This window comes from Trachurus japonicus, chromosome 18, assembly GCF_045865225.1.
Source record: "Trachurus japonicus isolate A0001 chromosome 18, Traja_1.0".
Classification (NCBI taxonomy): Eukaryota; Metazoa; Chordata; class Actinopteri; order Carangiformes; family Carangidae; genus Trachurus; species Trachurus japonicus.
In genome coordinates, this window is record NC_140924.1 from 1,945,499 (window position 1) to 1,959,048 (window position 13,550).

Sequence of the window (13,550 nt, forward strand, 5' to 3'; positions counted from 1 at the left end):
TTTTATTTGTTATGGCCTCTAATAAATCAATAAATAAATATAGGGGATCATCGCAACGGCATCCACAGCTGCTTTTTTGTCCAGTCCCTCCCTGGTTTCATCTGTGTTAATTCAGTCAGGCTGAGTTTCCATTACACATGCCGACAGCCTTTGATCTGTCATCAGTGTGACGGGACAATCTATATAGATATAGGTGTATGTGCTGATTCAGATAGTTACAATAAATATGGGTTATTGTGATTATTATTATTATTATTATTATTATTATTATTTATTGCATTTAAATGTGCCTGGAACTGTGGAAACCTGCCTGTGAGGTCTTGATGACGTGGGCGCACTGCGGAGCTGGGCAGTCAAAATACCAGTCCGTTGGCTGCGCTTTGCGCTGAGAGTAGACCAGGGCTCGCCTCGCTGCGCCCCCCCCTGAGTTGCGCCAGGAAAATAGGGCCCCTACAGACAAACAAACAAACAACCAGAGACAACCAGAGACAAATGAACAACCAGAGACAAACAAACAAAAAACAGAGACAAACAAACAAACAACCAGAGAGAAACAAAAAAACAACCATGGACAAACAAACCGGAGGTCTGTCCGGCCTCGTATCCAGCCGGCCAAGTGCCCGGCCCCTGATTCCGAGAGGGGTCTGGCTGCAGACCTCCACCGTCAGGCTGCTTCCGGTGCAGGCTCCACGCTCAGGCTGCCTCCACCGTCAGGACAGGAAAAAACAAACTTTTTTGCGTCCCCAAAAGGAGTCCGGCGGCATTTTCTTCATTTGCATTGATTCCACCATGACAACAACACGGGTTGTGTTAACGTTACCGTTTTAGCAGCCGCCTTTAGGATACATCTATTTATTTTATTGATAGCTTTCAGTGACGTCACTTCCCAGGGACCTGGCGGTCAAAAGCAACATTCCAAAGTGGCCCCGCAACGGACTTTCTATGGACAAACAACCGAGTAATGACTTAAATCATCTGCCAGCAGCCGAGAAAGAAAGATATAAAAACAGCTTTGACGTTTTGGGCACTTGTGACCCATATTCAACACCAGCTGCTGTATACCAGCTGTTTAAAATGACCAGTTCCCTGCCGAAGCTCCAGTTGGGCGATGTTTACATTTACCTGGTGGAGAATCCATCATCCTCCACCGCTTGTAACCAATATTTCCGGTGTTATGGCTCAACTGGTGTCTGATTAAAAGCCCCATTTTGTAGTTTTTTGATCTTAAAATAATGTTTCTGAACTCGTTGAAGTGGTAGAAATGTACCTGTAACTTTCCTGTGTGGGAACACCGTCCTGGTACCGCAGCTCCGCTGAGCTCCACAGTCTGAGCTCCAGCCCACTGAGCCCAGGCTCCCTGCTCCTCTCACCCACAAACCAGAGCCCTTAGCTGGGCTGCACGGTGACCAGCTGCCCCCCCTTTACCCCCCGGAGCTTTGCTACGCACCGCTACCGACGGCAACGATGACGGCGGTCCGATAGCAGCGGGACCGGCGGCGGCGGCGGCGATGGTAACCCGGCGGGATCGCCCGCCACCGGACACGGCAACACCGCCCGCGGCGGCAGCGACACGGTAACGGGGGTCGGGACCGACCGCGGCGCGGCGAGGACGATGTTGTTATTGTATTTTCAGAGTGTTTTCCATTACTTCGTAACTTTAACATGACAGGCTTTGTCATACTGTGCAGTGTTGTGCAGAGTGAGAGTAGTGTGGCGCTGACTGACTGTAGATTGCCTGAACAGGTTCACTCACAGAAGCATATTCGCTGCAGTAACATGTGAACTGCGGCTTGATTTGTGAATTTGTGACAAATCTGCGGACGGAAGTGCAGCACAGCTGTTGTTCGGTACGGTAACCAGTTAAATCAGACACCAGTTGGGCCATAACACCGGTATTTTTGAAGCAGCAGGGAGCAGTGTGTGTTTTTCTGCCTTGTCCTAAGCCGCAGACAGCGGGGATGTGGATTGTTTTGACCGCCAGGGGGGCGTTCCATACGGGCCGTGACGTCACATGAAAGCTATCAATTACTGACTGAATGTTTATATGTGGGTGAGCTGTTGTAGGCTAATTTTTAAATTAGTTAACGGTGGTTAGCAGTTGACGCTCGGGTTTGTTGTCTAAATGAAGATGGAATAAGGATTAAATGTTTTGTTTTTAGTCCAGTCCGGGAGGAATAGGAGGCTTCACGACACGACGAGTTCTGATGTGGAGAGAGAAGTCATCCTGGAGCCGTTTAAGTTCAAAACACGTAGCGTATTTCTGACCGACAAGGGTATGAGAATGGGAAATGGAGGACAAATATTGTTGAATAAAAGGCAACAATGAAATTTTGTTATTTTGTGTGTTTTCATTACCTATTTAATGAACACCTGATACCCACCTAATAATTTATTTTCATTATACCATGAAGAACACTGTATGGTAATACAGTTTTAATTTAGGGTGACCAAGAGTTATCTTATGGCCGGACATGCACCTTTCACGTCCTGTCTGGGTCCGGTTATGAATTCGTGAATATGTTTAAACTTAAACTAATGATGCTTTGGGCAGCATAGTAGCCTACGGTAGCCTACCTTTATTTCTTTTTCTTTTTTCTTTTCTTTTTTAAATAAATTATAATATTTTGATTATCTCATAGCTCCCCTGGTAGAGTCACCGCATTAACTGCAGATGGTACAAGTAGCACGGGTTCGAGTCTAGCCTGTTCTGAATATCTTTCTTTTCTTTTTTTCAGTCCGACTCCGGTATATTTTATTTTATTTTACCATAAGTATATCATATAAAAGACTCAAGTGGAATCATGCAATAGACTAAATAATGTGGAGCAATGAAAACAATCTTAGTTAATTATGTTGGTTGATGGTTTCAAATCTTGCTCTCTACTGTACGTGTGCGGAGATTAGCCTACTGTAAAGTTACGTATAGGCTTAAGCCTTTGAGCAGATGCATCAGCGTTGTGTTTTGAAATACATTTTTCATATTAAATCAGATCTTATTTAGGTAGGCTACACTAGGCCTATCCTACTGTTAAACCATTCAATGGTAAATAAGGTGTTTTTTGTTGTTGTTGTTTTTTGTTGTTGTTGTCTGCAGCCAGACACTCTTGCTGATTCCAGTATCCAGCTGGACAGCACAGCCCACCTCTGCCCTGGGGCTGCAGTCGGCGGCCCACCTTTCTCTGGGTCGTTGGTGGGCGGTCCACCTCCCTCCTGGTGTCCAGTCCCACAAGCACCATCGGCCTCTGGGCCGAACCCCAGAATCCCTACGCCCTAACCCTAAACAGCTGACCCCGATCGACCTTTCTTCTTTTTTTTGTAAATGCAGCCACATCAGCATGGCTGCATCTTCACGTGGAACACCTCGCAGCGGCCGTATCATTACGCGGCTGTTGAGGCATTGCCCATATTGCCCTATGGCCAGTCCATCCCGATGTTCGTAAATCACTCAAACAACTTACTGAACGGGCAAGGCTTCAGACGTCACGAGTGACGTCACTCGCACTAAATGAAGCAAGCCTCGATACGCGCTTCATAAAAGACTTCCTGGATTTCTCGACACGCACTCTGAGGCCTCGGCACAGTACGGCCCATCACTACTTGTGAGTAATTAATCCTTTTTGTGCTACTGAATCCGGAATCCTTGCTGTCTGCATTTGGGTCCTGTTATTCCCCAACCCTGACACAACCAGAGACTAACAAACAAACAACTACAGACAAACAAAAAACAAACCAGAGATAAACAAAGAAACAAACAGAGACAAACAACTCTGACCTTTGACCCACAGATTCACGCTTATCCCTCTCAGTAAGACTCTGTCCTTGTTGTAGACTCTGCAGGTGTAGACTCCTGTGTCTCTGACTGTGGGCTCTTTCAGGATCAGACTGAAGTCTCCAGTCTTCATCAGGTCTTCATTCATCTCTGTTCGGTCTCTGTAAACCTGCTCCTGTTCTACAGAACCGTTCTGATACACATGGACCTTCCTGTCGTCTCTGTCCATCCACTCCACTCTGACATCTTCAGACAGGTTGGCTGTGGTACAACAGATACGACACATCCTCATCCTCACCCACCACTTGTCAGTCCTCCTGAGGGACAGCTGGACAGACTCATCCCCCTCCTTCACCTCCACCTGTTGGTCTGAGACAACAAACCACATGATGATGTCATCAGACAGCAGCAGCAGAACGTATGGAACGTGACACACACACACACACACACACACACACACACACACACACACACACTAGGGGTTGCATGACTTCAGATTTTTTAAAGTCGACTCTAATGTTATGAAAGTCGAGTCGACGTCGACTAGTCGCTGATGACGTCATTCATATTTTTCCCATCATAAATCACAGGAGGAGGGAAATGCTTTGCAACAATCTGTATTCACTGACAGCTCACGCACAGAAATGAGTCCACAGAACAGCAGCTTTATAAACAACAAGCTGTAAATCAGTTTGTTTTTCTGTAACATACACTCCTATACAAGTGCAAAAGATAATACTGTAGCTCCTGTCCGTTAAACAATTAGGGAGGAAAACGACACACAGGCCTCGTCACCATCACAGTCCTGCTCACTCACAGTGTCACTCACATTTTTTTTCTGGTTGGTTGTTGCTGTTGTTGGTTGTTGTTGTTGTGCGCGACGTAAAGCTGTCGATATGAGCAGAGTTTTTTTTTTTTTTTAATTGCCGGCAGCCCGGACACACTGCCCGTGGAAGCGCAGCGCCTCACAGGCGCTTGGCGTCTCACAGGCAGCAGTTTCTCCTGCTCTCTCTCTCCGCGCCGGTCAAACATCGACCCGTCTGTAGCTACTCGGTTTTCCACACACACAGGTCTGTCTCTAGCGCTGTATGTATGGATGTGTGTCTTGTGTGCAGACGCAACTGACTAATATTTATAGACGGACAAGCAAACTTAATCATCGTTTATTTTATTTTGAAAATTGACCGGATTCTCTCGCCTTTTCTGTGCCTGACTTCCTGTCTGGTACGCGCTCGTTCTATCCAGCTTGACGGCGCTCGTATTTTTTTCATTCAGCCACTCAGCTGTTGTTTCAAGCCGCTACTCTTGTAGCCTACTGTTACATGATCAGCGACTAGTCGACGTCAAGCTCAAAACGTCATTGTGGAGCAGTAAAGTCGACTAGTCGATTAGTCGACTAGTCTGTGCAACCCCTAACACACACACACACACACACACACACACACACACACACACACACACCACATACTCTCTCACCTTTTTCTTTGCCCCTCTTCATAAGCCAAATGAAACCGCCAGCAACTCCAGCAGCAGCTCCAACCAGGAGAACACCCAGGACAGGTCCAACAATCACCCAGGGAGGAGTAGGACGTTCTGTAGTCGACACAAACAACATGACATGGAATTATTACAATCAATAAAATCACACATTCAGACAACACAACACTGTCACTGACCTCTGACCTGTACCTACAGCTCTGACCTGTATCTACAACTCTGACCTCTGACCTGTATCTACAGCTCTGACCTCTGACCTGTACCTACAGCTCTGACCTCTGACCTGTATCTACAGCTCTGACCTGTACCTACAGCTCTGACCTCTGACCTGTACCTACAGCTCTGACCTCTGACCTGTACCTACAGCTCTGACCTGTATCTACAACTCTGACCTCTGACCTGTACCTACAGCTCTGACCTCTGACCTGTACCTACAGCTCTGACCTCTGACCTGTACCTACAGCTCTGACCTCTGACCTGTATCTACAGCTCTGACCTCTGACCTGTACCTACAGCTCTGACCTCTGACCTGTATCTACAGCTCTGACCTCTGACCTGTACCTACAGCCCTACAGTTCTGACCTCTGACCTGTACCTACAGCCCTACAGTTCTGACCTCTGACCTGTATCTACAGCTCTGACCTGTGACCTTCAGGTGAACTTCCTGACGACTCTTTTCTCTCCCATTCTCTTTGTAGATGCAGGTGTAGGTGTCACTGTCTCTGGTTGTGGGTTTCTTCAGGGTCAGACTGAGGTCTCCAGTCGTCAGAGAGTCGGTTCTCATCGATGTTCTGTTGGCGTAGTCCTGGTTCTGGTCTTCCAGTTTGTCTCCACTCGGAACACGTAGATGAACGATCGGGTCCAAGAGGCGTTCAAGGCTCCACAACCCAGTGTTGTCTAGAGGATCAGTGACATTGACCTGACAGGGCAGCAGCACAGACTCCTCCCCTTCAAACACCTCCACCTCACCACCCAAGGCATTCTGGGAAACTGTGAGGACACAAAGAGACAGACAGAGACACAATAAGTGTGGATCCAGATGTCCAGATGTGGACTAGAGCTGACAGAGGGCAGCTCCTCTCCTCCATCACTGAAAACACCTTAACTCTTTCGCGACCATTGGCGAGTTTACTCATCACAGCCTGCCGAACGTTCACGACCACTGACGAGTTAACTCGTCAAAACCGTTTTTTTTTTTTTACAGATTACGATAATAGACACTCTGAGGTACCCTGTGTGTGAATATGGTAGTCCTCTGATATGTAAAAACAGTTTTAAACTACAATCAAAACATAATGTTTTTTATAAACTGTGTGATCTTGGTCTTGTTTGAGTAATCGGTCTCCTTGAATGCTGCTCTGGGGACAGCGTGCAGCGCTGTGCGGCTGTCGGCTACAGTGTTGCCACTTTCTCGCTGAATCTGGTGACTTTCCAAACCCTCTTGGCGACTTTTTTTTTTGACAAAAGCGACCGACGACAAATCTGGCGACTTTTTCCGGTGCTGTTACAAACGTTTCTGGTTTGGAGACTCGATCTGAGAGATCTGGAAGCCCATTATCTCTGCTGTTTTCACCATGCAGCGGAGCGGGGCTGTGCAGCGGGGGCTGTGACTGGCCGCCCCCGCCCCGAAGCACCCACCAGAGACCCGCACCGCTGCACTCCACGCTGCCACACCCCCCAGATTTGCCTACAAATATATTTATTTAGCCGTAGAAATGATTTGGGAGACAAATCAAAATTGCGTGGTGGCCGCCTCCACCTTATTTTGTGCCGCCCCCAGCGATATGCAGGGTTTTTTCTGTATTATAAATTTTGAGGCGGCCGCGTGCCTGAATCTTGATTGAAAATCAATGTAGTTCTATGGAAGCTCAGTGGCGCTGTTTTCAACCAGTTTTCAACTCGACCGCAGCAGGAGGGGTGCGTTTGATTTCAACTCCGGGCCGGGCCGCAAGGTGACGTCGACGCGCTGCTTGTGTGCCCGCGCGCGCGGGGGGGGGGGGGCTCATCGGGGCTCCGCTCAGACGTTGTGCTGAGCGTGAACCAACGCACCTCATCGGCGCAGAGCGTGAAGAGAGAGAGAAGGAGACGCGGTGGTGTCCTTTGCAGCTTGGTGACAGGACTTCGGGTACCCGTAAAAGCCGACTCCCAATTTACTGCCGGTCCCAAATACCCGAGGTTACCGTATCAAGTTGAACAGCTTGTGTGTCAAAGACACCAGAGGCTACGAAGCAGGATTTGAGCTTATCCAGGTAACTTAAGGGTTAACTCTGGGTCTTCTCTGGGTCTTCTGTACTATGACGTCTTACCGGGATAAATCTCCATGGTAAGATGCTGAACGACTGGTCCGGAGCAGGTTATGTTCTCTTGGAAAATGACGGGACAGTGAGCGCACGACATGGTTCAATCATCTGACACAGGTTTCTCAGTTTGTCGCTCCCTGAACACTCAGGATCCTCTCACGATCAGCGCTCCAAGTTTTTTTTTTTTTACACTAGTGTGTGTGAGATATTCACACACCTAACTCATATACACCAAAATTACATGTGAGCAACAGGCCAGAGGAATATAATGTGATTCCTGTAGAGCCAGTGATTTTATTTAATTTTAATCCCATGAACTAGCCTACTGTATAAGCATTGTCACTGTTTACCTCATAGAATAATAATAATCTACTGAAGGAGATGCACTTCTCTCTATGTGAACAGGTTTTGTTAATGTTTTACTACAACTTTTATTACTGTGGTTCGTAGTTTTTCTGAATTGCTGAAACACTACTTCAGTGTCTAAAGTCATTCACTCACTGGAATAAACACACTATGCGGTTGTGACCACAGACCACAATCGCTAGGGGTGACCACATGATCAGAAAGGTCCAAGTCCAATTCAAGTCATTTAAACTAGGGCTGAACGATATGGACAAAATTTCATATCTCGATATTCATGCCAGATATCTCGATATCGATATGATACGATAATGACTACGGGTTCGGTGAAAACCAAGCATTTTCCAGAAAAATAAAAACATCAAAGAATGTGGAAAGTGCAGTTTTATTGATAAGAACTCACTGCCAGTCATCAACATTAACAAAAAGTCACCAAGTCCGTTCTTTCGGCCAGCTTCTGTTAGAGGTCCCAAGGTCTAGATACAAACAGTGGGGCGATCGTTCTTTTGCTGTTGCAGCTCCCAGGCTGTGGAACAGACTGCCACCCGACATTCACACCACTACTGACCTCAGCCTTTTTAAATCGAAGCTAAAGACGCACTTTTTTAGATTAGCATTTAACTCTGACTAGGGAAGTCCTGTACTTATTTTGCCTGTTTTTATTTTACTGGATGCACTTTTAGAGCGCCTTTAACACCCTGCAGTAGGGCTGGGCGATATGGCCTAAAATCAATATCACGATATATTGTTCAGTTTGCCTCGATAACGATAAATGGACGATAACTACTCTAACCCCCCCCCCCCCGCCCGCGGATAGCATGACTCCCCTAGACCTATTTATTGCTATATATATATATATATATATTTTTTTTTTTTTTTTGCTATAACTGCTGTATTTACAGAGGTGCCACCTTAAAACTATACACTGTCTGAAAATATGTTAAGAAAATACAAATAAAATACTTTTAGTTGTTTAGAGTTATTGAACAACTGATAAACACACATTATTGCAGCACACAGGCTACAACATTTCTTTTTGGAACAAGCTGCTCTTCCTCCTCAACCAGATGACTACCTCAGCAGCCCCAGGCTTCAACTTTTGAACGTTTTCGCTACATTTAGTTGTGGCTGCCGCTGCTTCTTAATTATCGCCGCCAATATTTCATAATGGGGTCGGAGCAGACGCACAGTAATAATCTACCGTCACTTTGTAAACTTCTTCAAGTGCCTCGACCCGCTGGACGGCGCTGATCTGTTTATCAATAAAGAACGTCAGCTGGTTACTTCAGCACATACACGCCACATGTCCGTTTCTGTCTAATCTCTTGTCACTCCCTTCACGCTGGTCTGTTGACAAAATCATGTGACGGTGGCGACCGACGCTGCACGTTTTTAATCCGACATTTCAGCGAGGTGTTTTCTCATTGCTCTGGTGTGTGTGTGTGTGTGTGTGTGTGTGTGTGTGTCATTAACTCAGGTGAAAACATAACAACAGTCTCAGTACAGATGAGCGCGCTCGCCGCGCTGCTGCCGGTGTCACCGGCTCTGTCCCTTCCTGTTACAGACTGGATGGGTGCAGTCACGTGACTACACACGCTGAACACGGAGTACGGCTCTTAAAGGGACATGCACACAGCCTACCTACACACAGCCAAAAAAGACAAAAACGACTTTTATTTTTATTTTTATTTTTTTTTATTTTTTAAAACCGAATTTACCGACCTGGGCAAAATGACGTCGGTTATCGTCGTAAATTTCGATATCGATAAATTTTCGGTTTATCGCCCAGCCCTACCCTGCAGCACTAGTAGCACTTTCTTGTGTCTTCCTGCAGCACTGTGGCACTTTCTTGTGTTTTTATGTATTGTTTTTGTGTATTATTTTACTGCTTTGATGTAAAGCACTTCTGGTACCGCCTGGCTATTGTAAAGTGCTATACAAATGCATTTTGATTGATTGAATAAATAAATTAAAAATCAAACATTTTACTGCAGCTCTGCTTTAACTATAAATGTGTGCGTGTGTGTTCTTGTTCTTGCTCCGTACTGAGGACCGGCATGAGTGTCTGTGTGTGTGTGTGCGCGCGCCTGCGCTTGTGTTATATCACGCTTTACACAAGCACGGCACGGCACAGCTTGGTAAAGGTGCTTTACTTTACTTAGTCTTTCTGTTCTTATGTCTTATGTAGGCTACAACTATAATAACATAGTGGTAATTATAATAAAAATATATGCTGCAAAAAATGTATGTAGTAAAAAAAAAGCAACCTTAACTGTTTTATGCAGCTAGAATAAAATAATAATAATAATGATAATAATAATTAAAATCATGTCGTATTTATTTAACCCCCCGGCTACAGTTTTAGCTCCATGGTTTACCTATAGCGGCTATCAAGGCTCAATCAGCATGCACATTCTTCTGGTGTTGGGTGGTGCTGGTATGGCGAGAGACGGGAGAGCAGACCAAACCTGTCCGCTAGGATTTTTTTATGGAGTGCCCCCCCCCCCCTCCGGCTCGGGATTGCAACATTATTGGGGTATATCGTGTTAAACTTCAGTCCACTACGCTTGATCTACTCCCCTCTAAGCAACATTATGTTTGCACAATAAATGTTATTTCATTTTCCAGCTTGTGTCCTTGTAGTCTGTCCTGATTGAAATGGTTGTGCGTTGTGAACAAACACACAGTTTGAACAAAGTTAAATCACTTTATCTAACGAACGCCGGTAACCCGCCCAAACGTGGCGCACACAGCCACAGCTTCTATGTGTGTTCTTACCGTACAGCAGTGTCACTAACGCCACTAACAGCTTCATGTTGTCCGAACACACCGAGCTCGCTCCTCTCCGCTCCAGTCGAGTCTACTTTCGATTTATACAGGAAGTTTTGGGGACGCTCCTTCACAATAAGAGCGTCTTACATACAGTATGTCAAAGGTAGAGCTGCCAACTCTCATAGCCTCGAGTCATCAGGCTCTTCACACAGAGAGGAGAAGAGCCTGGTAGGCTATCATACGTTTTTTTTAACCAACAAGGTCAAAGAGATTTCCTATTTTGGTCCACCAGACAACTCTGGAGCAGACTGGCAGGCTTTATCAGTGATCATATTTACCCCCAGTTTAATTTATGGTGGAAAAATGTTTTGTTTGGCTATGATGAATATGATAAAGGACTAAACTCCCAGTTTTATATGATTAATTTTTTAATTATTTTATCTAAATTTTACATACACAAATCTAAATTTTCTGGTAAGAAGCCAAACTTCCTGGAACTGTCTGCATGTTGGTCAATATATCTCCTCCCTCTGTGATTGTGAAAATTCAAACGTATGATCTTTGTAAGTTTTACAAAATATTTATTTAAGTTTATATTTTTCCTGTTTTGCTGTCAACCCCTGGTGTTGTCTATGATCGTTTGTTTGTGTATTAATGTTGTATTATACACTTATCTCATCTCTAACTGTATTCAATCCTGTGTATACTCTTGTTGCCAGAGCCTGGTATCCGTTCACTCTGAATTTTTTTTGAAAAATAATTTTATTGCATTTTCTCAAAACACAAAACTGCTCAGACATGACAGATAAGAGGAGAAAAGAAAAATGCAGAATGTGGGTACAGTAAATAGAAAAAAGTTATGGAAATAAAAATAAATGACAGTGGGCACATTTTCCAACCAGCCCCCTCCCATCAATCTCCTGCAGCATCTCAACCAGATGATAATCTATACAGAGCAAACAATACTTACTTACAATACTTAGAAAATGAAATCATCATTTAAAAATTGCACTTTATATTTACTTGGGTTTTATTTGTTGAATATGACATTTTTTGTTGATAATCTTAAACATTTAAGTGTGACAAATATGCAAAAAAAAGAGTAAGAAATCCGGAATCACGTCATGCCATGCAGGGGTGTAGCACCAAATTCTGGGCCCTGTACACTCTCAATGTCAGTGGGCCCCTATCCATGCCCGCGAGGCGCGTGAGAGAAAAAAAAAAGGGGGGGGGGGGTGTATTTATACAATCTACTACAATCAACTACAATCAGATCAGATTATATTGATGAGTGGTTCTGAATTGATGCATTTGGCCTACTTGTGCTCAAATACCTAAAACATTAGGCTACATCTGGTTTGTGTACTAACATTTTGATCCATGACACTCGTGCAAATTTTGATGTAAAACATTCATTCTTGAACAGGAGAACAAGAGACAACTGTACACTCAGAATCAAATCAATAATTATTTGCTATCACACAGTATTCATCATGCTCAATAAGTTGCAGAGGCAAAAAAAATGTTTTAAGCCATTTTTCAGCCAGATTGAGAAGAATAGCTAATTGTTTTTCTATGTTCTCACCACCCAGACCTATCTCTTTCTCTCTCTATCTATCTATCTGTGGCAAAAATCAGAATCACAATCATTTTTGATTGATAGTGAGATCACAGTTATTTAACATGATTATTCATTGGCTTTGGTAACATCATGAATTTATTGAACATTGACAATAGCTTTTAAGCACAGCACTGCACCGCAATGCTAAGGCTTTTTACCAGACAAAAATAATAAATTGCGTTATTGCTCAATTAATATATTACTAGTGTGCACTTGAGCCTACAGTGATATTGGTATGTTATTTACATGTTGATATATGCAGCAGCAATATTGCTAGATGGATCATTCATTAAATCTCAGCACGGAGTTTCACTTTCAGCTCTGCTGTGTTAGTAGACAAAATGCTATAGCACACACACTGAACCAAAAGGCTAACTTACTTTAAACTTCAGGTAAACAACTCATATTTAGACAGCAATTCTACCAGTCAGCACCACTCTCTCTCTTTCTCTCTCTCCACCTCGCGAACCAATATACCAACGTAAGGGGGGGTCGGAGGGGGGAGCTCGCCTTTGAATACTTGAACAACGATCTCACCTTGTCTTTGCTCATCTCTAATCTCATCTTCAGAAGAGCTGCCAGGACTGACCACTGCTGCTTCTGCTGCTCCAGCTGCTGCGGCTGCGCCACTCTCTGTTTCTGAAACTGGTTAATATTGACAACTAACGTTAGCTGGCCTGTAATTGTCTTTATACTTACAGCCGCAAGCAGCCTGGTTGGCAGCTAGCTAAGCTAAAGACTTCACGTGAGCATACAAATATAAGCAGCAGCTGTCTGGAGTGGACTATGTTAACTTTAATTGGACTTTGCATGACAAGCTAACTTGGTTCACCTTTGGGAAAGAAAGCAGTCAGCAGCTGCCTCCCCTCGTTCTGCCGTCTTTCTTTTTGTTTCCTCTCTTTCTTTTTCTGATAGCCCGATTTATGTTTTTTGGGCAGCATGATGTCCTGCACACAGGTCTCTGATCTGGGCGCACTGTCTGACCTTACACTTGTTGCCGGTCGCTGTTGGGCGGACTAAACCATTTTGCATCTCCAAGAGGGGGGCCCCAGAATGTCTAATATGTTGGGAGAACTGTGACATTAAGTTCATTCTCTCATTTGATGTTATCAATATATTTGAAATAAATTATGACACCAATTAATTGGAGGGCCCAATTCATTCGAAATAAAAACATCACACAAAAAAAAAAATCAGGATTTTCATGGGCCCCTCTCTCTACTCGGGC

General features: G+C 44.5%; 2 protein-coding genes across 2 annotated transcripts in view; both read right to left on the minus strand.

The window, feature by feature from the left end:
- The window catches only part of LOC146968275 (uncharacterized), a 36,130-nt gene extending 25,357 nt beyond the window's left edge, over window positions 1–10,773 (minus strand). Inside the window, exons 1-4 of the mRNA XM_085760303.1 lie at window positions 10,708–10,773; window positions 5,909–6,256; window positions 5,246–5,362; window positions 3,767–4,138 (exon numbers count right to left, since the gene is read on the minus strand). Of these exons, the coding sequence (XP_085616429.1) occupies window positions 3,767–4,138; window positions 5,246–5,362; window positions 5,909–6,256; window positions 10,708–10,744 (874 nt within the window). The 5' untranslated portion in view covers window positions 10,745–10,773. The remainder of the gene's footprint in view (window positions 1–3,766; window positions 4,139–5,245; window positions 5,363–5,908; window positions 6,257–10,707) is intronic.
- The window catches only part of LOC146968260 (beta-enolase), a 471,092-nt gene that overhangs the window by 367,312 nt on the left and 90,230 nt on the right, over window positions 1–13,550 (minus strand). The window lies entirely within an intron of this gene.